The sequence below is a fragment of the Peromyscus californicus genome, unplaced genomic scaffold, assembly GCF_007827085.1.
Source record: "Peromyscus californicus insignis strain IS unplaced genomic scaffold, ASM782708v3 Scaffold_10__1_contigs__length_136768540, whole genome shotgun sequence".
NCBI lineage: Eukaryota > Metazoa > Chordata > Mammalia > Rodentia > Cricetidae > Peromyscus > Peromyscus californicus.
Window position 1 is genome coordinate 29970306 of NW_026294391.1, and position 26049 is coordinate 29996354.

At 42.7% G+C, this 26049-nt stretch overlaps 1 protein-coding gene across 8 annotated transcripts in view; it reads right to left on the reverse strand.

Annotated features, from left to right (window-relative positions):
• The window catches only part of Phka2 (phosphorylase kinase regulatory subunit alpha 2), an 89910-nt gene that overhangs the window by 30652 nt on the left and 33209 nt on the right, over positions 1–26049 (reverse strand). For 7 of the 8 annotated variants that reach the window (XR_008215074.1, XM_052724253.1, XM_052724087.1 and 4 more), the window contains 10 exons: positions 25415–25537; positions 16814–16909; positions 14404–14511; positions 12836–12914; positions 9329–9463; positions 8549–8658; positions 7151–7295; positions 6848–6926; positions 3626–3795; positions 1844–2017 (listed from right to left, as the gene is read on the reverse strand). Coding sequence is in view for 7 of the 8 variants with exons in the window: in XM_052724253.1 (XP_052580213.1) it covers positions 1844–2017; positions 3626–3795; positions 6848–6926; positions 7151–7295; positions 8549–8658; positions 9329–9463; positions 12836–12914; positions 14404–14511; positions 16814–16909; positions 25415–25537 (1219 nt within the window). In the remaining variant the exon portion in view is untranslated. Of the gene's footprint in view, positions 1–1843; positions 2018–3625; positions 3796–6847; positions 6927–7150; positions 7296–8548; positions 8659–9328; positions 9464–12835; positions 12915–14403; positions 14512–16813; positions 16910–25414; positions 25538–26049 lie in introns of those variants that run through there. The other variant, XM_052724458.1, reaches the window with a different exon arrangement.

Below are 26049 nucleotides of genomic sequence, written 5' to 3' on the forward strand. Positions count from 1 at the left end.
CCTGGGAGTAGGGAAGGGACTAATTGGAAATGTTAATGGAGCTGAGGGTCTTGCTTTCTGGGACATGTACATATATGCATATAAAAACAATTAATTAAAAATGAGGTCATGATTTCAAAGAGAGCAAGGAGGGATATATAGGACGGTTTGGAGGGAGGAATAGGAAGGGGGAAATGATATAATTATATTAGAACTTCAAAAATAAATGATTAAAAAATGTGGTGACTAAAAGGTGTGATTTATGTTTAATTATTTGCTTACTTTTCTCTACTTACAAAATTAATCATACATAGGCCAGTGAGATGACTCAGTGAATAAAGGTGCTTACTGCCAAGCCACATAAGCTGAGCTCAATCCTGGGAACCCACATGACAGAAGGAGAACCAATCCCTACAAGCTGCCCTCTGACCTCGACATGTGTGCTCACACCCACATAGCATAAATTTTAAAAAAATGTAACTAAAACTAAATGTGGCCAATAAAGAACTCATCAAAAAACTAACTGTATGCTCAAGGCAAAATCTTGGAAAAGTCAAGTGAGAACATATCAGAAAGCAAACATCTTACCCAGAGAGAATCTTCTTGTCTATATTTATGTAACATATTCTATGGTTCTCCTTCATTTATGTGCAGGCTGTGGATTCCAAATCTGAGGCTGATACTGACAAGGGACTGAAGCATGCTCCATCAGAAAAGTACTTGTCACGCAAGTCTGAGGACCTGAGTTTCCATACCTACATTAAAAGCTGGACATGGCTACATGCACTGGAATTCCAATATTTTAGAGGTAGAGACAAGAAAGATCCCTAAGACTTGCTAACTAGCCAGTCTAGCCTAACCAGGGAGCCCCAGGCCAGTGAGAGACTGTCTCAAAAACACAAAACAAAGTAAATATAACAAGGTAACAAGCATCCTTGTTGAGGAACACCCAAGGTTTGAATATCAGCCTTCTCACATATACAGACACACACACGCACACGCACACAAATACACATATACACAAACTAATGCTATGAAGTGATGCTTTTAAAAATCTGAAGAAAAATGTATTTTTAATCTAGATTCTACACCTAGTCAAACTGTCAAATGGGTATAAGACATTTGCAAGCATTTTCAGACCCGTAAAGGCTCAATGTTACCCAGTACCTGTTGTTTCTAAGAAGGCTACTGGATGTCTTCAACCAAAATAATAGCACTAAGAAAGAGGACAAATTGAGGTACAGAAAACAGGAACTAACCCAGAAAGCAAGTCAAGGGAGCAGGCCTACAGCACAGCTGGCCCAGAAAGGGGGAGACTTTTTGCAGACTCAAAGAAATAGACTCAAGAGATTCACTAATGTGACTCGCCTTGTGGAAATTTTATTATGAGGATACTGGAAGACTTAGAAAGAAGAAAAGCAAGCGAAAAGGACAATGTTCATTTCAGGAAAAGCAGAAAGTAAAAATAGGAACGTAATCATAGTACACTATGCTGTTCAGTTAAGAATACTATCTGTATATGCACCATAAAGTGTGAAGACTGCTTTAACTAAAGTTTTAGACAATTCCCTTTGTAGGCTAGGGAACAAAGTAGAGGAGAGGTAATTTAAGACAGCTAAATCTTGATCCACACACTAGAATATTATAGGCTAAATTGATACCTCAAAAGACAGAAGTAAACACATTATTTCAGAAATATGGGAATGCCAGAAGTAACATCTAGAAGAGCTGAAAGTGGTCATATCGAAGTAGAAGGTTGGGGGAGGAGGGCACATCTTGTCTTTTAGGATCAACTTAAATTATATTAACACATTACTTTGATAAAAGAATGTATCTTAATGGGCAGAAGAGCTTAATAACATACATGGAGTTTCCAAACCCTTCGCTTTGGCCATCACAGAAAGTATGTCCCGAGTGGAGTGGACAGCGCTGAAAACATGTCTGTCTTCTGACTTCTTACAAAGAGGAGGCAGGTAGCACTTCAAGGATGTGCTTTGAAGAAGGTGGTTGATATACTGGTCAAGTTCATCTTGGCTTTCTGTAATTGGACAACCAAGGAAAAGAATCCATGAAAACAAGCTGTTGAGGAGACAACATTCAGCAACATATATTTGCACCTCCACTCACACTAAAAGGATAAAGCTAGTGACAGGTGTGTCATATGTATATATAAATTTATTGTTTAAAAATCTTCATTGTGGGCTAAGGAAATTCAGAATGAGACAGTGTTTAAGTCACACCATCCCAACGCAAGCAGTAGAATATGAGAACAACCTGAAGAACAGCAGCTGACATGCTGTCTTAATCTTAGAATAAGCTAAGCCTTATGGAGCTTTCTGCATCACTTAGAAACGCTGTCTAAAAGTAAAAACAGAGCCCAGTGGTGGTGGCCCACGCCTTTAAGTCCAGCATTCAGAGGGAGAGGCAGGCAGACCTCTGTGAGTTCAAGGCCAGCCTGGTCTACAGAGTGAGTTCCAGGGCAGCCAGGGCTGCCACACAGAGAGACCTTGTCTCAAAAAACCAAACCAAACAAACAACAAACAACAAACAAAGTAGAAATGATCACTTTGATCCAAAGCCATGTTCAGATGAAGACATATTATATACGTGTGGGGTTTCACCCCTCATATCTAATCAAAACTAGGTCATTCCTACTATTCCTTTCAAAAGTGAAGCAATGTGTTTCTCTTTTACGGATCTGTTTCGTAAGGGCCTGCCAGTGCAGCTCAGCAGTACAGGCATGCATGAAGCTTTGGGCTCACCCTCCGGTCAGGATTTAGTTTAAGTAGCTGTGCAAACCCCTTGAAGGAGCACCAGGAGCAGCTGGTGCAAATGAACCACCGAGGTCTGAGGGGCAAATGGACCATATTAAAACAGAAACAGCCGGGCGGTGGTGGCGCACGCCTTTAATCCCAGCACTCGGGAGGCAGAGCCAGGCGGATCTCTGTGAATTCGAGGCCAGCCTGGGCTACCAAGTGAGTTCCAGGAAAGGCGCAAAGCTACACAGAGAAACCCTGTCTCAAAAAATCAAAAAAAAAAAAAAAAAAAAACCAGAAACAAGTAAAAAGAGGGCTGCTGAGATGGGTCAGTGGGCAATGGTGCCTGCTGCTGCCAAGCTCGACAAGCACAGTTCAATCGTCAGGATTCACATGGGGGAGCAAGAGAGTCACCTTCCCAAAGCTGTCCTTTGACCCCTACATATGTTATATATGTCATGGTATGTCACACATACACACAAAGAGAGAGGGGAGGGAGAGGGAGAGGGAGAGAGGGAGGGATAGAGAGACAGAGAGAGAGAGAGAGAGACAGAGAGAGAGAGAGAGAGAGAGGGATAGAGAGGCAGAGACAGAGAGAGTAAATAAATAAATGGGAGACAATTTATTTCAATCTATGAGCAGTCTTGTACCTGAGACTTTCCTATGGGGCTGATGAAGCCCTGCTTTCAAGGGCACCCATGTAATTTAGTTTCTTACACCAGCACTTCATTTGTTTGAGTGAGCAGAATCTTCAGATGCCTTGTTTTCGTTTGTTTGCTTTTAGCTCACTTGTCAACTGCCTTCTGTATTTGGGTCTTAGGCAATTTTATCATAGCGTCAAGGTTTAAACCAATTCAACCAACAATCCACGGAAGCCCGCCGCAAGGTACCTGGATGAGTGCTGTCCTCCATGTATCCTCCTATGTCTGACTCACTGTCAGGACTAAAGCTCCCATCACTGACGTCATCAAACAACTTCTCGTCACAGTCTGGATCCAGGAAGGTCAGGTAGGTGTAGAATGAGGTAGTGAGGAACTCTGCCAGGTTTCCTAGTTTTACTCTGTCAAGAAGGTACTATGTTAGGGATGCAGGTAGAGAATCACTGGGAAACTCTTCACCAGCTAGTTCACACCTCTGTAGGAGTCAGTAACTATTGGCCCTATCAAGACAAGAAACAAACCCAAAGACTCAATACAATAGTTGGGCGTGGTGGGGAACGCCTGTAATTCGATCACTTGGGAAGTAGGAGCAAGAGGACCAGAAGGTTGGGACCATCTTCAGCCTCACAGAAAGTTTGAAGCCAGCCTGGACAACATAAGACTGTGCCTCAAAAAGCAAAAACATCAAAACATTTATTCACAAGTATGAAGTGAAAGCACATAGCATTTAATGACAAAAGATTCATGCCACATTTCTGTCCCCAAACCTATCAAATACAAATCCACTTTCCTGATCAGCTAACAATTTTACAAAATAAACTGAGTAAACCCCTTTCAGTTAGAATCAAGCTCTGGGATTTCTCTCCCTTAAAAACTGGATTAGGAGCAGTAATTCCCCTGGTGTGCTTGTCCCTGCCATGAACCATGGTGAGACAGGTGCAGGGGATTTATGATGCAAGCCACATGCCTCTGAGTGAAGGGTCTCTCTCTAAGCAAGTCACGGGATTAACCCACCATTAACCTACCATCCTCACATTGACACCGATGCACCCAGCACAGGCCCTACTGTACTGGGCTGAGAAGTGCTCCACTGAAAACCAGCAGCTTGGGTCTTGCTAAAGAGGTATCAGCAACTAAGATACTGGGAGCCCACACGCTTTCTGCCCTACAGAAATGTCAGATATTGAAGTGGAAGACAACAGGACCTCCCTCTGAACTCCCAGGATCAGATCAGGATTTAGTTAATATGCATGAGAACCGAAGAATCCAGAATAGATTGTTTATGGAGGAAATCAGAGTATGCAATACAACACCTCATAGGTGCCCACATTTCAATAGGCACAGGACAAGACGACAGTTGGGGAAGAGAAGTCTGTCCTTAACTGAACAAAAGCCTTCTCATGGAGAGCAAAAGGCCAGTTCCAAGGCTCATTTTGTTTTGTCCCGGGGTTGGGGAGGTGGTCCTGGAAAGCCAAAATGCAATGGAAACCTTTCCTCTGATGCAGGTGAAAGCAGCGGGCTTTCTGAGGCTAAAGAGAGCTCAAAGGAAGGCAGTCACCTAAAAAGCTTTTGGTAGCAGGAGACTCCAAGTAGGTCTAGTAGGTACAGTGAGTTCAACTTTTTTTTTTAACAAAACGAAACAAAAACAACCTTAAATATGAAGAAACCCAAATGGGACTCAACCTTAATTATCAAGAACTGAATTGGGGGCTGGAGTATTGCTCTGAGGTAGAGAGCATGTAAGCCTGAGGCCCTGGATTTGATTCCTAGTGCTACAAAACAAACCATAATTGATTACAACAGGTAGCTGAGAGAGCCTCAGCATTCCAATTTCTTCCATGGTTCTGTTCCCAGTGCCTTGTAAACAGGAGGCCCTAGGTCTAAGGGTTAGAGGTTGGTTCTGGATCACCAAAGGGCTCCTATACCTATTTGTCTTATAGCCCTGGCACTCTGAGCTCACGGTTCCTTACCCATAGATGAGACTGTAGCTTGCCACAAAGCAAAGACTAAATGAGACAATATTCAGGGCACATTGCAAAACTCCTAACTGCACACTATATTCTTTTTACAGCGATCAGATTTCAATAAAATAATGTATTTGGTAAGATGGTTTATTATAGGCCTATGATATTTTCTTCCGGCCATGATGCTGTCTACCAGGTGGCAACTAAGGCAAGCTAGAGGCAAACTGCTCCGAAGTGGATGCTGATGGGAGTTCCAATGCTAGCCCTGCAAATGTAGACAGTACCACACTGGGGACTGTCTTGACTGACACTCCTAAGGGGCCAAGGGAAGCCTGCACGGGAAGCCACTTCTAGGCTACAGTGGGGCCCACAGGAAGCTACAAGGGTACAGAGGACAACTTCAGGAGCTGCAAAGAAAACCACGTGGGGCCGAAGTTAAAAAAAGGTTCCGTTCACCTTGAAGGACACCAGTGAGGTAGTAAAAGGAGCCAGTCATTAAAAGTTCTTACATTATACAAGCTGTCTGCCTAAAACCACGGGGACACAAAAATAGATAGGCTGCTGCAGGCGGGCAGGCCAGCAGAGGGCTGTTTCTTGCATATGGTGTTTTAGTTCTGCAAGATGAAAAGTGTCCTGGAGATCTGTTTCACATGATAGAAATGGACTTGACATCATGAGCTGCATACTTAGGTATGGTGTAAATGGCAAGGTAAAAGATATTTTATCTGAAAATTAAAAAAAAAATCATGCTTTCCCTGTGGCAACAGGTGGGATGCTGTATGAAGAGGTAACTTGACTTCCAAACACTGTCAGCAGCTGGTGAGCTAGCCCAAGGGAATCCTCTCTGCCTGGGGAAGGTCTCATGGTCTGACTGGATAGTGAGGCTCCATTGGGAAGTTATCTGACATACTCCCAGAGATTCATGGAGATGAAGATGTAGAAGCTACAGATAAATCCTCTACTGTGGGTCACTCAGAAGGACAAAATGAGAAGGTGGTTCCTGTAGAGTTAGCAACCCTATTCACCTAAGGTGCCTGAGAATCATACTGGAGAGAGTTGTGCTCTAGGACAACAGACCCAAATAGGTGCCATGCCACTGAAGCTGGTGGACAGTGACTCATGCAGGACTAATCAGGTGCTTCGCTTCTGAGGGCCACTGAGAAATCTTTCAAGTCAGCTTCCATTGAGTACCTCTGGCCCCTCCCTAGGTCATGTTGCAGGAAGGATAACACCTCTAAGAGACTGCGATGTTCACTCTCTAAGATGGTAGACTTCTGGTGCCCAGGAAAGTTTAATAAGCAATGACCAATGTTGCTTTAGACCTGATTCAAGTTGTCCATGGGAGATGGAATTAACTTAGCTTCCTTCTTACTCTAATATTCTGCATGTCTAGATTCAGAAATTGATGCAAACAGTGGGAAGAGGACAGTAAGAGACTTTCAGGAAGGTCAATGTTATTCTTGTTTAATGAAAAGAAATCCCAACTTACCTAGCACCTCCAAAATATCCATCTTCTAGTTTCCTGATTGTAGAAAGAACTGCAGGATGAATATCTGATCCATCACTGGCTAAGGAAAAAAAAGATGAATGAGTTTTCTTCATCTGGGAGTACAATGCACTGCAATGTTCTCACCAGCACAACCCAATCAAAACCCTTATGGTACAGAAGATTCCCGAGACAAAGAAGTCAAATGGCTAAGGATCCCCTTCGGTACTTGACACTGTCCACAGGAACTGTCCTAAACATTTAGGTAAGAGCCCATGACCCAACAGATGGAGTTCATAGAATTACTGAGCATGGTGTGCGTGACAGGGAAGGTGAGTGTGGGGCGGCCGGTCATCCGCCAGCAGGTGCACAGATAGGCCAGCTCGATCCTCAGCATCTCCACAATCATCTCGTTGTCCAGGGCCAGGTAGAAGTGATGCTGGTCCGTAAACTGAAAGTTAGAACAGGCCAAAGTCAAGGGCCACCCTTCACTTATTTCCACACGGCACCTGTCAACTCGGGGCAGCACTGATCCTGAACCTGTTGCCAGGGAAGATATTTGGTACTGGCCTCAATCTTCTGATCAGGCGGCCACTTTCTCTGAGATGAGACATAATAACCTGTCACCTGCCCAGAAGCTGCAGCTATACTGGTATGAAAGGGAAGGTGTGTTTCTGCACCTGCCTTCAGCTCTTCCCATAGGGGATCTAAGCGTCTTCCTCACCACTGAGGGCAAATAAGAGCCTGTGATTGCTACCCCTTTTGGAGATACCGGGTTCGCAAATGCTTCCCAGGTGAGGGAGAGCTGGGAAAACTGTCCATCTGACTGATGCCTGCTTAATGCCCATCAGAGGCACTACCACATACTCATGCAAATCCAGTTGTCCTCCTGACCTCTGTGCTCGTGCACATTCACCTCAGCAGTTAGAACTTGGAACTAAGAGAAATAGTTTGCAAGGTTGAAAGTGGCAGCTGCCGAGGCAAGACCCCACAACCAACCACATGTGCAGGTGGGCAGGGGTCCATGCTGTGACTCACAACTGACAAAATGACCACATTGTTAATCTTTCCAGCTTCTCAAATGGAGAAAACATTTTTTTGGTATATGCTTCCACTAGTTTAGTTTTCTTTAGGAACAAACATTCTAAAGGTAAGTACTACAGTCAGTGGATTCTGAATCTCAGGAAGGGGCTGGGGACCTGCAAACCAATGCAGTTGTATGTCATTCTGAGGATTCTAGGACAACCTTCACAAAGGCTAGGGACTACTCATGTTAGCTGATAGGAGCCAAGGGACATGTCACATTGTAAAGCAATGTGGATTTCTTTAAAATTCATGTCTGGAAGTCATGACATATTCAATTTGATTCAAGTAACATCAACTGAGCACCTACTGTAAGCATTTTCTATACTTCCACCTGATCCCATGCATATAAAATTCTTCCACGTTTGAAGGAGAAATGCTTATAGATAGAAAAGAGAACTTAATGAGAGGATGCTGGATGCTGGCTTATTTTCTACTGCCCCCACTTTTTTCTTCTGTTTTTTTTTTTTTGAGTTAGGGTCTTACCATATAGCTCTGGCTGGTCTAGAACTCACATAGACCAGGCTGGCCTTGAACTCATGGAGTTCTACCTGTCTCTGCCTCCCTAATGCTGAAATTAAAAGCATGCACAACCATGCTCAGCTGGCCTGTTCTTTTTACCTGGGGTGTAAAAGTGAAGATCTGGTTCCTAATCACATAGAGTTTAGAGGTGCCAAGGACACCAATGTGCCGATATGGTCGACCACCCAACTTCATATTCTTATTTCGACCTATTTGAAATAGAAAGGAGAAACTGGAGTTAGAGGAAATAAAGTAAGAGCTATTCTTGGTGACCTAGGCTAATAAGGCTGGGCTTATTTTTGTGTCAGACAATATACTCAGGGGTTTGTTTTCCCAATACCACAGCCTTTCAAAAAGAGGGACAAAGTTAAACAGAGAAACAAATCCTACCCCCTCTCTTCATGCATGGACATGAACAATGTCAGTTTGTTCTATATGAATAACTATTAAAAGGACTTTATTAATACTGGCTTTGAATTTACTTAGTACTCAGCCATAAACCAAACAAATTCAGATTCTAAGAAAAGGGAACCAACTCCTACTTTAATAGGTAAAATGAGTATTTGGGGGTACCACAGATAACAATTAGAAGCTGCATCCTGACACCCATGACTCTTTCAACTGTGACATTTCAAAGGGAGTTGCTTATTCTCCAACAGATCTGCCAAACAGTGGGGCCCTCTTATGGCAGTATGGGTTGGCTGAGCTGAGGGGAATCTGCTTGCCTGTCCATTCTTCACAATGGAGAGGACCCACTGGTTGACCTGCCTAGTGCTCTGCCCAGGTCTCCAGAACTTACAACAAAGTTTTCTCAAACCCAAACCTAGAACCTAGAAAGGCCCTCTTTGCCAGCTATCCCCCAATACTTCCCTGACCTACCAAGTTTGGCATATATGTGACTAAGAATCCGGCCTGGCTGGACTTGAATTGGATGCACATCAGCAATGCTCTGGACATTCACCCCATGTTGCCGCAATAGCCCCTTAACGTGACTGTTTTCTGCCAAAACAGCGACTGCAAACGAGAACACAGAATCCGCATCAGATTCATGTCTGGTGTCTCTGCACACTGAAATACGATTCTCCCTTCTGTCCAACACTAGACATGCACCTCAACACATACAATGCATATCTGTCAAGTGCCCTCACTACACAGGACAGTCTGAGAGCTTCGAGAAATAGTTTTCAATAGGTTCTACACCAACTTAACCTATCTGAAATAATGTCTTGCCTCTGTCTGGGTCTACATTTATCTAAATATGCCTTGTGTCCTTTCACACAGGGTTAGGAGTAGAAACAGCTACCTCAGGGGACGTCAGAAATCTGTGCTCTTGCTCCCAAAATTTTGGCAGGGGAATTGAGAATATGGCAGTCTGCTTACAGGGAATGCTTTAACTTGAGAGAGAGAAGGAGAGGCTATCTTTCTTTTCCCTAGAAAAGAAAGCGGGCCTGCTGGTGGAGACACTGGTAGAAGCAGGACTGTCTGGCCACTTAGAAGCACAGCACAAAACCCCACAGAAGAGAAAGAGCACCCATCCCAGCTGGTTCGAGCCCTTGGCTTTCTGGCTGTCAGGGGCCTCCAAGTATCCAGGTCCTGGCAGCCTATGCAGACATTAGCCTTAGCTTAGAGCCACATCAGGGATGACCGGGTGGTATCGATCATACTAGAACTGCCTGCCTTTATGAGAAAGCAGTGTGTGGGCAAAGGGATGGAGTCTGGGAAGGGGCTTGCAGAAGAGGAGGACAGTCACAGGAAGCAGCTGGTATCTTGCCCAACTGCAGCAGAGCCTTTTGGAAACTAGAGGGACTCAGGGCCATGCTCAGTCCAGAGAACAAAGGCGAAGCTATTGTTGGGGTGTCTTCCCCAAATCCCACCATTATATCCATAGGCTGGAGGGGGGCAGTGCTGAACATATGATACATATAAATGCCACTGAGAGCTGAACATTACCTCCTTACATTTACATACCACCTGATGCTTTTTAAAGGGTTTTAATACCCATGATCTCATCTTCCCAGGGAACCTTAAGAGAAGCCATGAGAATGCTTAATTAGCCTACAATAGATGAGGCAGAACTGGAGCCTAATCCCCCTCTTCCCCTAGCCTTCAATAAATGGAGTGCTGGCTATGCAAGACTGGCCAACATTTCTAAAACCATCCCTTCTGAAACTTCCACTGACAAGCAGAATTCCACATTTATCAAAGTCACACAGCTGCCACTCTCCATAAGACTGCCTCTTTCAGAGAGTAGTTGGAACTGAAACTGGAGAGAGCCTCACGGTCTGACACAATCACATGAGATCCCGTCCTCCACTGTTTGTGTGTGAGAGGGGCATGCATGTGCCAAAGGATGTGTGTGGAGATAAAAGGGCAACTTGCAGGAGTCAATTCCCTTGTTCCGCTACGTAGACTTTGGAGATTGAACTCAGGCGGTCAGGCTTGGTGGCAAAGTGCTATCACCTCTACCTCTTGAGGCACCGCACAGGATCTGCATGAGTTATTAAAACAGCCCCTGACCAGTTACTCCATGTGAGATCCTCTGATAATGCTGCTCTGTTCTACTACACTAAAAAAATGCTGGGGTGGAGAGATGGTTCAGCAGTTAAGAGCACTCGCTGCTCTTGCAGAGGACCCAAGTTTGATTCCCAGCATCCATTTCAGGTGGCTCACAATTGCCTGTGACTCCAGCTCCAGAGGACCCAACACATTCTTCTGGTCTCCTTGGGTACTGCACATAAATTCATACTCAGATGCACACACATATATACATAATGAAAAATAAAATCAATAGATTAAAAAAATGCTGGATGAAATCTATTAGTAAATCCCAGCCCACAGTTGGAAAAGAACTCTTGTAGATTTAAGAGTCAAATTAGCAGAATATGTGTTGGTCAAGTGTGGAGACTAAGGAGCATAGCTGGATCAGCCTACCAGGATATCAATAATAGGTTCCCACCTCTAGCTGTCAACTGAGATCCATGAGTGAATAAGTTAACCTTTAAGCTTCATGGAGATAAGCAATGTCATAAATGTCACCTAATCAGAATGTTATGGTGGTTAGCTGTACTCTGTATACACTATTGATGAGGTAACAACTTGTAGCTCTTCTCATTGTATTATGGGCATGCTCATTAAAATGGGCCGGTGGCCCCAAAGAGGAATGCTTTCCTATTTGTTCAATCATTATTTTCAATGTGTGGGTGTACAGGTGTCAATCAACACAGAAGAGAATACAAGCCTTATCCTTAAGAAGTGTACACCCTAAGCCAGGCATGGTGGTTCATGCCTATAATCTCAGCACTTTGGAAGACTGAGGTAGGAGGATGTCTGTGAGTGCAAGGCCAGCTTTGGCTATGTAGTGAATTCAAGGACGGCCAGTTTTATGAAGTAAGACTCTGTTTCAAAGGACCAAAAAACAATACACAAATAAAGAAAAGTATGTAGCTTAATTTAGGGGCAATGCGTTATATATATACACAGCAGACTGACATTTGACAGTATCTGAGTGTTCTATAAGGCACTCTGAATGTGTCAGAGCTGTCACAGTCCCTTAGTAGAGGAAACGGAAGGGGTTGCTGCTCTAAGTGCACACCACAGACCAGACCTAAACTGAAAGCTTCCTCCATAGCCATCTCCGTTGTCTGCAGGACTGCTTGGGGAAGAGCAAGAATCCTAGCAGCCCTGAGACATGGCCTGTTGGGGTACCCTGGGAGAGGTAGCCCTACTGGGATTCTCACCTTTTTGGAGGAGGAACTGGCTAAAGAGGAAGGAAGGGAGGGTGGAAGCAGGTGGCAAGACCTGAGACCTCAAAGGGACAAATGAACTACTGCACTTTTTGGGTGGGAACAATCCCAGTGTTTTGGGGGCCTGCCCGAGTTATACAAGGTTTCTCACAGATGCCTACATCTTACTGTACAATGAATCACACACACACACACACACACACACACACACACACACACACACACACACACTCTTTATATCTTTTTTCCTGTGTCAAGGTCTTACTACATAAACTAGACTGGCCTTAAACTCTCTAAGAAGCCAAAGGTGACCTTGACTTCTGATCCTACTGCTCTTACTTCCCTAATGCTAGGATTATAGGTGCATGCCATCATGTCTCAGTTTATATGGCGCTGAAAATTGAGCCCAGGGCCTTGTACATGCTAAGTAAGCACTTTACCAACTGAGTTACCTCCCCAGTCTGGCTTTGAACTCTTGACCTTCCTGCCTCGGCCTCCCAAGTCCTAGGATTACAGGTATGCACTGCTAGAACCCAGCTAAACATCCTTCAGAGTTTTTCCAAAAGGCACTGGGGAACAAGGTGAATGAAAAATCAACACTGCTTTTATACAGTAGAGACGGATAGGAAACACGCTCACAAACCTTGTACTACAACATCAGGTTTGACTGAAGTAGAAAATCTTCTATTTAAGGGGTCAATTTCACCAGTGGCAAGGAATCCCTAAGAAGAGAGGAGCATTAACACTATGAAACACTGCTTTAACTAAGATTTCACCGTGCTCCTAGACTTGAAAATGACATATTGGGGGCTCACACCCTCGAAAACCTTTTCTTCATATTTGTTGATTCTCTCTCCCTAACAGAGTATGCTACTCAGACAGCTACTAATAAATGTACTGCATGCTTGGTGCTCAGCTCCGAGGGTTACTCAAACATGCCCCCACATTGTGTGAGTGAAAAGAAAGTTATTACTAGTGCTAGCTGAGTTCCTGCGTGTACACTGTCACACTCGAGTCTCCTGTGTCCATCAGCAGTCCACGGGTGGGGAAGCTGACACGAAAGTGCTTACAGGGAGACTTCGGTCCAGGGCTGACTGCTTGGACAGAAAACTCTCCCCATCTTGTTGACTGTGCTCTTTAAAAATATACCTTCTTACACGTTCTAGAAATGATCCAAGCATCCAAAGGGGATGAAGGTGATCTGAGATGGAGTGGACCTACTGCTGGGCCCTAGGAAGACTTGTATATTGGAGAGGAGGTCTCAGGAGTGGAGTTAAGTTATTTCTCACCTCACACGTACTGAAATCTGAGCTGGAATGCATTGTACAGGCAATTGAGGCCCAGCGAGGTTAAGAGACCTGCCAAAAGTCACTGAGCTGGTTGGCTACAGGATTGACTTTCAAGAGGATATATGTGCAGTCCTATAAAAAAGTCATGACCATGGAACTTGGGAGATTAAATATACCTGGGAATCACCTCAGCAACCAGTGTCCCCAGGGGATGTGTCCACTGTGCTTTCTTTCACTGGTCTTTACCACGCCAGCACCCCAGTAACATTCTGGTGCCCTGTCCTCTCCCCCGGTTTTATAGGTGGCAGAGCACACAGGCTGACCAGCCTTAGGTGGCCAGTCCCTTTCTTCTTTAGGCTCCTTCCCCACACCAGAATTCTCACTCAAGACTGGGAGATTCACTTTAAAGCTTTTCCAACAGAAGCCTGGGGGCAAGAGGGAGTGGACCAGGAGGTGGGTTGGTATGGGCTGTGGTATCTGAAGGACCTGTGCCTGCTGTCTCTTTCTAGGGAGAGATCTGAAGAGCCCTTCTGCTTCCTGTGTCCTGGGCTGAGAGAGCTTCTAGCCCATCCAATAACTTCTTAACCCTGTCTCTTCTAGGATCAGATGTGCTAATCTTGGCTGAAAAGGTCCCCATGTCTGCTGAGCAACAATGCAAACAGATTCTAACTAAATAACAGAGATTCTGCTGAGAGGGAGACAGGGAGCATGGCATGTAGCTGATCTAAATTGGTTTTATTGTAAATATGGATATGAAAGGCCAGAGAGAAACCTGGGGCCCAAAACAGCCCAGGCGACCTGGAAGGTAATGAAGTTGCACAGACTATTAATAGTCACTCAGTACAGAGAACCACTGTACTCTTCCCAGATTCCTGTACCTCCAATCAGATGGATAGATGGCTTTCCAGCCTAGAAAGCCTACCTCTGCCAGCAGGGAGCTGAGGATGTACAAGGACTGTCCCCAAAGATGGGGCAGCTTCCCCAGTGGAATTCGGTCTACTGTGTGTGGGTTCTTGTATTCTTCATCCACCTGGCAGAGAAAATGAAAAGTTCAAGGTCAGAATGTCAGAGGACACAAAGGCCTGCAATAGCCTATATTTGGGGAACACACTGAAGAGTTACAAAGCAGTTCTCAGCCTCCAGACCAATTCTGTGCAATACAGGATGGTGAACTCAGAAGGCAAAAACTTCCTCTCTCAGCACTCCAAGGCTATAAGCAACAGAGCGGGATTTCAAATCTTGGCCTGGTCCGAGGCCAGTGTTCCTCCCATAAGCATACCCGGGGCCGCTGGTGCTGGAAGCTTGACCTTCCTGCTCTATACCCAGCTCTGGGCAGCAGGAAGCTCCACAGCTCTTGCTTATGGATGGCTGTGTTCTCATAAAAGCCCAACCCAAACAGCAGCCTGCAGATGCACAGTGCATAGCTGGATGTCAAGCCTGCTTTCTTCTGCTGGCTTACCATCCCCAGGGATGTGTGCCCATGCAAGAAAATTACCAGAAGGTGGCACTATGCACTGAGGAAAACCAACAGTGCTGCTACCACTCCCCAGACCACCACTTTAGAAAGTGGCATTTCCCCAGAGCTTTATCTTAGCAACATAAGCTTCTGTGCTTTTTTTAAATCCTAGCAATGCCTGCTCGCTCTGAGGACAGTGCCAGCTACATATGGGATGCTCTCCTTCTAAACTCCATGCTTCCCTTTAAGGTTTTAGTCATTGAAACATTGATTAAGGTAGTCATTCAAAGGAAACAGGAAACATTTATCCCTCTATAAGGGAAAAAAAACTGTATCAAGTGTTTATGTGTGTGTTGGGGGGAGTTTATTCTCAGTATTGTGGATTAATATTATCAATATGCTTAATAAAGATTTAAATTTCTTGATAGTAAACATTCAAAAATTTAAGTTTTGCACACACTGAATGGAACTATCACTTGGTAGTCAAATAGTCAAGAAAGAATAACAGTACGGAAGGAAATTCTCCAAAATGCAATAGTGGTTATTACTGAGTCATAGCATTAGGGATAGCAAATGGTTTCTTCTTTCTACAGAACTCTCTATATATTTTATAATGTATAACATTATTTACAATTGACTAGCACATTACATACACATCAAATACACTGAAATGCAACTATTAAGGAAGACTGCAACAATCTAGACTGAGACTATCTATTGCAAAGAACAAAAAGCAGACAAGCTTTTTAGGTCAAAAATGAACTTGTTTTGCCCTTTTTCCCCGCTAGAGTTCAATTCTGCCTCTTCCTGGAGGCATCCCTCTCCTCCCTATTCTGGTCCTTCTGAACTACTATTTACAGGTACATTTGTAGCCTGTCTTTGCTTCCATTTCTGTGGCTGCCTCCATCTCACAGCCTAGTTCTGCTTTCACCTTATAGACTCAAAAATACAGAAGCACCTTATGTACTAGGCTGTGCCAGGCATGGAGCAGCTGCTCACTACATGTTTGCTGGACACACTTTCACTAGCCCCCAGTTGTGCAGTGGAGGGTCCAGAGACGGTGGCACCTTTCCCAAGCATACAGGCTGCATGCCACACAGTCCCAGACTTTCCTAATTTGTACAAAGCTGCCATATAGCTTTGTGGTGTCTTGCAAGATTCCTTCCCAGTGGTCTCTAAATGTTATTGATGTGACTGAAGAACCTTGCCAACTCTCACCTGCAAAGCTAACACAAAATGAAATTAAGGTAAAATACTGTCCAATGCTGGTGCCTAGGATATAAGCTAAATATACTGTATAAAATGAAGAAATGTGCAGGAGACGTCATGACACATAGAAAACATCCCTGGCAGATTCTGTAACTTCATCTGTATGGTGAGGCACAACAAAAGTCTTGTCCTTAACGTGTCTTAAGAAAGCCTGGATAACAGGAAATGTCTGTTCATGCTACAATGGGAACATGGAGTCACTGGAAGCTCAGACTAGGTCTAGGCTGGTAGGACTGAGTGGGGTCTGGTCCCTGAGTGGAATCCAGGGTTGTCTTAGATTGGACAGGTTCCAGAGTCTCCCTCAGTATAGTCAAGCTCTTTCATGTCCTTTGGTCATGTGTGTATGGGCCTGATTCAAACAAAGACTAGGTACACGTATGCTTCAAAGGTCTTTAGCTGCTGCCGCCCTAGGATATCCATAGTCAAGCATGTTCCACATGTTTCTCAAAGCCATAATTCCTTATGATGGATAGGAAAACTAGCCTTTAGAAACCACTTCTGGAGAAAAAGATCATTTGGCCTAAAAGGTAGGAGAATACCAAAGAGCCAAGTTCTAACTCACACAGTCTAAATGAACAGCACAAGAGGTTTACCACCACCTGATTACCTTGTCTGGTGGGATGGCATAGAGTTCTGGCACCAAGTGGATCCCATCTTTGCCCCTGATTAAGATTCCTTCCAGAGCTTCTCGGTATTCCTGGACCTGGAAAACAGCCCCAGCACGTTTAGTGTGACAGAGGTCTGGCAGTTAATGATGCAATGGCAATACAACTTAGAAACCAATAACAAACTAGGCCTCTTGGCAACAGAGAAAAAATGCTAACATGTCTGGCTGTAGAAGAGCAGAGAGGGACTCCTGCTGACACCATTGCTTGTCTCTCCCTGAGTCCAGCTCCACTTGCCAAGTTTCCAGGGAGAGGGAAAGGGCAGCCCCTGACGAAGTAGCTGTTTGGTCCTCAAACTTTCCATAGTGCTGTCATTTATACTATGTACCAGACATCAGTCCTATACTCTTCTTTTTAAAATAATTTACTCTTAAGTTTTCTCATATGTAAAATTTGTCTTACCAAGTTTAAAACATCTTGGGTTAGAAATTCTATATTAGGCAGCATGTTCTAGTTCTGCCTAAGTGGTAGTTTTCCAATAATCTATCTATCTATCTATTAGATAGATGCCATACTATACTTTAAAGATGTGTTGTCCTCAGAATGGGAATCAGGATATGGGTTACATTGGGGAAGAGGTTTTGCTTTTGTTTCCACAGGAGAAGAAAAGCTATGGATACCATCAAAATTGATAAAGATTAGATTCAAACAGGAAAAGTCTCTTGATTAGAAGAGGTGACAGTTCAACAGCCTGGTCATCCAATCTAAACTAACTTATAAGACTAACAAATGCCTTTTATTTGATCAGATAAAATGCCAAAAAGGAAACTCCCCAAAGTTAGGGCTGGGGCAGGCTTTTGTTTTTGTCTTTCCAGGAGAATGAAGGTATCTAGCAAAAGAATCTGAAGACCACTAGACAAGTGAGACATCTGAAGAAAAGGGACAAATCATCCAGAGAAAATGTCCCAAGAAAAAGAGTAAACTGCCCTAATGTTATAGCACATTTCCAATAGGATAAAATTTCATAAATCTCCCTAAATGTTTGTTTCTGCTGTTCTCTATAGACATATAAGGCAAATGGTCTTTTTGTAGTCCCAGTTCAATTAAAAATTAAAGCTGGCTTTGGAGTTGGAGGGTGGCTCTTTCCTTCTTTAAACCCAAACATGCTTGTTAAAGGAAAATCCAAAATCTCTGTCTCATGTCAGAAGAGCCACCTGGTATGGGACAGAAAAAAAACAAAATTAGGGGACTATTCTATTGCTACTAATCTCATGACCCTTTGGTATTGACTCTAAATCTTTTTTTAAGGTATAAATATTATTTCAAAATTTGTAAGATTTCTATATCTATTTAATATAAGATATATATATATATATATTTAAACTTTCTGTCATGATATTAATGGTCATATAGAGTACCAATTTTAGAAAAAGGTTGCATCTATCTTTGTGTACATGATTTCAGGCTTGAGTCTGAATTGGGTAACTAGGAATTAAGTTTGTGTACTCCAGATGTACTTAACAAACTGTGGTTCTTTAACCTCTCCAATATCTGCTGCATACGACATTTAAAATATTAAAGTTTTCTGCAGTGAACTGTGACCGTTCCTAACAGTGACCTTTGAAGTCTCCAAAATGATCATGGGGCCCCACAATGATTCCGCCTAGATTGTGGAAATGTCACTAAGCTGACAAACACTACATAAAGATCAGCTTTGGACTACAAACGACAATTTCAAGGTAGCTAGCTTAGGTGGTCTAGCCTCATGCACTACTCCAGCCAGGATTTCAGATAAGCCCTACACTTTCCCATTACACAGAGACTAGCAACAAATGATACAGCTAGCTCTCCCAGGACTTGACCAGTATCTCAATTTTCTCAGGGTCCCCTAGAGATGCTATCACCTTCCAGGAGCAATCTAGAGAACACAATGTCCACATTCCCAAGAGGTGGGGTGGGTAGTTTCTTGTTATTCAATGGGTTATGTATATTTGTCATCATTTAGGTGGGTTGGTTACAAGTTGTTACTGGTAATGGTCAAGAAAGAAAAAGCTGAACAAAGGAGATTAGATTCAGGGATCTTATTCTGAAAAAGGGGGATATAGAAATGATAGGATAAAAGTGTAGATTATTGAATCTACTTTTAAACTAAAAAAGCAACTACTAGTCAAATACTTTACATTGATATGGATTTTTGTATATTGATACAAATTTAAGGTTATTTTTGTTAGAACATACTGTACATGTTTCTATTGCTGTTTAAGGTATTGTACCTATACAGCTCATTTAACAATGTAATGTAAATTTCTAGTCCTTGAAAGTTATTATTACAAACTACTTAGAATAATAAAGAAATGCAGGTTAGTAGTTAGTCACCTATAACAATCAAACTTGTAGTAATGTTAGGTGTGTTTTCAAGGTCAAATATATATTTTAGATAGACAGGTGGTCTTCAAACACTTCAGAGATCTACAGAATATGGCATTTAAGATGTTTTAATAACATATGGCTTTTCATGACAATGAGACACGTCAGCTCCTGGCAGCACCAATCTACTTCAAAAAAGGATAATGGGCATCAAAGAACCTCGATATGGAGTTTGCTTTCTTTATGGCAAAAGATAGCCATTTTGGCAAGAAACTGCCCCTTACCTCAACTGCTGACAGTATATTGTCCAAACTGGACCATCAGGACACACAAAAAAGTGACTGCCAAACTTGACCAAGACAGGGTAGGACAGTCCTTTAAAATTCCTGCTTCACAGAGAAGTTTGTCAGATATTCCAGGACTGTAGACCAAAGATGGATGTCCTAACACTGCAGAGGAACCTGGGGTGACTGTCCAGACAGCCAGCTATTTTTGTCACTTCTTTTAGTTTTAGAAGTCACTTGCTCTGCACTTCCTGTTTACTCAGGTAATATTATATCCTTCTGGGGTCTTTGATGGAGTTGAAGACTAGATAGTCATAGTTATATGTGGTGACGTATTATGTCCCCCAATATACTGTGTCTCCCGATAAAATTTACGAGAGGATCAGAGGAAAAGGCCAGCCACTATAGTAAACAAAAACCATGCAATGTTAGCACACGCCTTTAATCCTATCACTTGGGAGGCAGGGATCTATTGGATCTATGTGAGTTCAAGCCACACTGGGAACAGAGCCAGGTGCAGTGACACACACCTCAAACTCCAACACTAGTTAACCATGGAGGTCTGGAGGTCTGTACAGACAGACAGGAAGTGACAGAGCTGGGCAGGAAGAGGAAGTGATATAGCTGGACAGAGAGAGCAAAAATCAGATGGCAGAACAGCAAGGCATATAGGCATGGGTAGACAGGAAGTAACTTGCATTTGAAAGCTGCCAAGTTGGTGAGGTAAGGTTGGCTGGTGGCTGTTCCTATTCCTCTGATCTCTCTTAGGCTTTAACCTCAATTTCTGGCTCTGAGTTTTTTTATTTAATAGGACCATTTAGCCGGGCGGTGGTGGCGCACGCCTTTAATCCCAGCACTCGGGAGGCAGAGCCAGGCGGATCTCTGTGAGTTCGAGGCCAGCCTGGTCTCCAAAGCGAGTTCCAGGAAAGGCGCAAAGCTACACAGAGAAACCCTGTCTCAAAAAACCAAAAAAAAAAAAAAAAACATAGGACCATTTAGAAATTCGTCTACAGTTATAGTTTTCCTTACTTATGATAGAAGGTAAATGAAGTATAGAGCTTTGGACTCATCATGATAGAATAAATAATGGAGCATTTTCTCCAAATATGCCAAATACAAATGGACTGCACATTGTAAATGTAATTCTTACCTGATAATTGTTCTTATTGTTTATAGTTTTATTATGTTAGAGTTAAAACCTTTCCTTTTTATTTAGACAAAAAGGGGGAAATGTTGTGGAATAGTCTTTTTGTACACTATGAAGATTTGTCACTTGGATTGGTTTAATAAAAAGATGAACGGCCCATAGCCAGGCAGGATTTTGGGGGTGGAGAGGACGCTGGGAAGAAGAAGGGCAGAGACATGGAGAGTCACCAGCCAGAAACAGAGGAAGCAGGAAAGCAGCATGGGCAGTACAGAGTAAAGGTAATAAAGCCATGAGGCAGAAAGTAAATTAATTGAAATGGGTTAATTTAAGTTATAAGAGCTAGTTAAAAACAAGCCTAAGATATCAACTGAGCTTTCATAACTTATAATAAGTTTCCATGTGATTTGGGAGCTGACATGACAGAAAAATCCACCAACAGGATCCCTAAAGCTCATGCCCAGTCAGTCAAGCTGAATCAATGAGTTCTACTACTGAGAGATCCTATCTCAAAAAATAAGGTAGAGAGAGGTGGAGAGCAACTGAAGATATCCAACATCAACCTCTGGTTTTTCACACATGGCATCCTTTACACACACACACACACACACACACACACACACACACACACACACAAAAAAAAAAAAATGTTTATTGGTTATATTTGCTGGGGTTAGGAATATGGCTTGGTGGTAGTGCTTACCTATAATGTACAAGGTCCAAGTTTCATCCTCAGTAAAACACACACACACACACACACACACACACACACACACACACACTTAGATGTAGATGAGTGGTAAAGTACTTGCCTTGCATACACAAGGCCTTGGTTTTGATCCCTTATAGTGCCAAAAAAATCTAAATATGTCAACTAGAAGAAACAGCATAGGTGTGGGGTAGCAGATCTCTGAGAGTTATAAAACAAGATATAATAATGAAGTAACAAACGAAGACATTATGTCCTTTCATTTGAGCATGTTTTTTTTGTTACGACTGCTTACTCTAAACCCTTACCTTATTCAAAACTAATGTTACAAGATTCAAATTTTTTCATTGTCATTATAAATACACACACAAACACACACTCACACACACACACATTCACTCATTATTCAGTATAATTTGGATAAAGCAAAAAAGCTAGTTTTTAAATTAAACATGAATTTCATTTACTCTAGTGAGAGATATCCAAAGATGTGAGTTAATTCTTATCTAAATTATACAAAAGGCATCAATGTCTAACAACAACAACATTTGTGATGTTTTATGCCATAAGTATCGAGTTTCTTGATTTAATTAGTATCTATAATGTCATATAGTACAATCAGCTGGGATTAAAAATGAATTAAATATTTATATTTTACTAATAAAAAGGGAGACTATACTATAGTGATATCTTCCAAAGTTCCATTTCTAATCATTTAAATATAAGTAAGATAGTTCATTGAGCACAAACAACTGTAAATACAGGGGTATTTACACTCAGTCTCATGAAAAATTATGTCAATTCTGGTTATTTTCAACATGTTTGTCTCATCTGTAACATTCACTCCATTAGGTCAAACTGTGTTCTGGATTACTTAATTTTAGGTATAGTAATCTGTGTCACATGTAAATGTTATGTCAGATATAGAGGGGGTAAAAGACAATTCAGATCCAGATCATGATGCCAATAGTTTTCCTATGATCCAGGAGTTTCTTTTTCTTTTTATTTATTCTTCTCTCATATAATATATCTGGAACCCAGCTTCCCCTCCGTCCATTCCTCCCAGTTCCTTCTCCCCTCTCCCCCAAATCCACTCCTCTTCTCTTTCCCTTCAGAAAAGGGCAGGCCTTCCAGGGATATCAACTGAACCCAGTATAACAAGTTATAATAAGACTAGGTACCTCACCCAATATTAAGGTTGGATGAGGTGACCCAGTAGGAAGAAAATTGACCCAAGAGCAGGCTAGAGTCAGAGACACCCACTTCTACTGTCAGGAGTCCCACAAGAACACCAAGCTAAACAACCAGAGCATGTATGCAGAGGGCCTGGTGCAGACCCTTGCAGGCTCCATGATTGCTGCTTCAGTGTCTGTGAGCTCCTAGATTCCCTGCTTAGTTCAATCTGTGGGCTCTGTTCTGATTCAGGAGTTTCTAACAGCCTTCTCTCCTGAAGACTCCTTCCTGCCTCATCTGTATCAGATCCTCGAAAAGGGCCTTCCCAGCTAAAAGTAACCTTACAATATTTGATATATAATATGTGGACCCTGAATGCACAAATTATGATGCTTGGCAAACATGGGGAACTGTGAACAAAAAGCTCTTGAAAGGAATCTGTGGCGCAAATTAATTGGTCTTAATAATAAAAACCCAGAGTCAGCTAGCAGGGCAAATGCTGAAAGAGCAGAGAAGTAAAGCAGCCAGCCAGAGTCACCTCTTGCCTCCATGACTCCTCAGATCGAAAAGGGCCGAGCTCCTGTCTCCTCCCACCTTATAGTTCTCTCTCCACCCAGCCATATCATTTCCTGTCTCCACCTCCCTAGTGCTGCGATTAAAGGCATGTACCTCCCAAGTACTAGGATCAAAGGCAAGAGATCCCAAGTGCTGGGATTAAAGACATGAGCCTCCACCGCCTGGCTCTGTTTCTCTTTTAGACTGGATCAATCTTGTGTAGCCCAGGGTAGCCTTGAACTCCTGACCTTCATGCTTCCTCCTCCCAAGTGCTGGGATTAACGGTGTGTGCCACCACTGCCTGGCCTCTATGGCTAACTAGTGGCTAGCTCCTCACTCTGATCTCCAAGCAAGCTTTATTTATTAGAGTACAAACAAAATATCACCACAGGAATCTGTATATGCAGAGACTGATTAGTGACTAGAATTTCAGTACTGTGGAAAGATTGGAATGTTGCCAAGACCAGAAGCTAGTGACCTTATTTTGAAGTGGGTCTAGCTCTCCAAAGCAGCCACTCCTTGCCCACTTCTGTGTTAGAAATAACACCCTGTGACTAATAATAAAACCCTTTGGGAATTTTTAAATTTAGCGGACCACTAGCTTCCACCACCTCAAAAGCTCAAATACCATTTGGGGCTTACAGAAAAGCTTCCCCTATCTCTGTACCTGCCTCTCTGGTGTACCCACACTACCAATGTATTTTAAACTTGCCTTGATTTATGACTTGCTTTCTTCTGTAAAACTATATAAACTTCATGAAACTGTTTCCATGTTGGAACATGGAATTTGGAGTAGCCTAAATACATGTTCCTGGATCATGGACACTTAAAATGGTTACAGAATAAAGTATCTCTTATTCCCTTAAAAAAGATAGGAAGCAGAGTCATTTTAATCTCCTTATCTCCCTCTGTCCCCTTGATCACTGCTAAGTCTATTTTTCACTGAAATTCAAAGTCAGTCATTCGGAGAACTTCCAATACTTAGAATAAAAGACAAGAAGGCCCGAGATAAACTCTAAGCACAATGTAAGAATGAATAAAGACGGGACCTTAACATTTTAAGTTACTGCCTATATTCCTGAGCACTGGGTTTTCAAAAGCCAAAATGCACAAGACGAGACTACTGCCATCTCCTTCTCCAGACCTGGGATGTGATTAGAATGGGCTCTGAGAAGCCAGAGGGAGATCCTGGTTAACAGGATCTACTGGCACTATTGAGTGTTGTGGAAACTAGCAGATAGGGCCTATCTGGAGAAAGTAAGTCATTAGAGTTATGTTCTTGGGAGAGTGTACTGGGGCCCTAGCTTTTCCCCTACCACATACCCTGTTTCTTGGCCGATATGAAGTAAATAGTTTTCTTTTGCTATAGGCGCCCTACCACAATGTATTACCACATTATAGGACCAAAAGCAATGAGGCTAAAATGACCCACGAGTTAAGACCTCTGAAACAGTGAGCCAAAAGGGACTTTTTCTTCCTTCTAGCTTGTTTATTTCAGATATTTTGTCACTGCGATAGAAAGGTGACTAACACTGTCAGGAAGCAGCATAATCTAAGTTTGTCTTTTAATAAAATCATCCTGGCGCAGGTGTAGAGAATGGAATGAATAGGGAGTAAAGCTGAAGCGTGGGAGGTAGTTAGGGGTTGATACACTAAACAAGATGTTATCTGAGAGTATCACTAAACCAGAGTACCTCTCAACTAGACCTAACTACAGCAAAATGAACGAGTAATCTGAAAGGAACAAAAGGAACACCTGTCTGACACAGAAAGAACTATGTCTTCTAGCACTCATGCTCTTGCCTAGTTTGCCCCACCCCCACTCTTGAGTATGTGACAGTCATTTAACTGACCATGTGATGGAGATGCTTTGCCAGTTCTGTAATAAGACTTAAGAAAGCCTGGCAGCCTATGCTTTTACATTCTTGGAGAAAAGACAACTATGGCATGAAAAATCTAATGGCCCAGAGATTCTACCGCTGTGAAAAGCCCAAGTGAGGCACATGGAGAAAAACCAAGTCTCCGTCACAGCTCAGCTGAGCATCCAGTCTTAGCTGGCAGCCAGATTTTACTCACTAGCCATGTGAGTAGGACTATGTTAGAAGCAGGTCCTCTAGCCCTATGAACTCTCCCAGGGGACAGAAGGAGAAGCAGAGACAATCTGTTCCTACTGGCTCTGCCCAAATAACAGAATTATGAGCAAATCAATAAAACAGCTGCTGCTTTAATTCACTAGGCTTTGGAAAAGTTTTAAAAATGGCAACAGATAGCTGCAACAATGATGTGAATTCTGAATGACTCTATACTAATAGTGATCAGTCCACCAGTGGGATGAACAGGCTTAGGAGCACAATGCCCAGCATTTTCTCACCTGAACAGCATCACCATTGAAGATTCCATCTATGATTAAGTAAGTCCAGAACACAGGCCATTCACATTCAATGTTTTCAAAGAGCTTAAGTTCGGCAGGGTCGTAATGCAATCGATGTGGGTCCTAGAACCAAATTTATGAAACTTTTAGAAAAGAATGTTAGATTTCATATACAATGCCACTGTGCCTCACTGGGTTTCCCTTGCCCGTCTCAGTCAAGGCAGCTTTGTGATGATTAGGAGTCTACTGCCATGGGGAAATGCTAGTTTGGGCAAAATTTCAGACACTAAATCAGAAATACCCACAGGACTCCTCGGTAGTTTATTACATTAAAGCATCTTCTCTCTCTAAGAAATAGCAATTTGCCTATCACAATGCTTGGCAGATGATCTGCTTCATTTATATCATTATATTAGTCACTGTGGCAATAAAACCCAAGGAGAATGCTATAGATTTATCTTTAAAAACTAACATGTGAGCCACAGACTTACTCATCCTTGATTTACAAGCCAGTTTCACATTACTGGCTTGACCTGATGATCATTCTTTTCTATATAACTCCAGGCTTGCTGATTCTAAAATTAATACTTTCCTTCGCAATATTCAACATATAATTATAATCAGCAGAGGGAGAA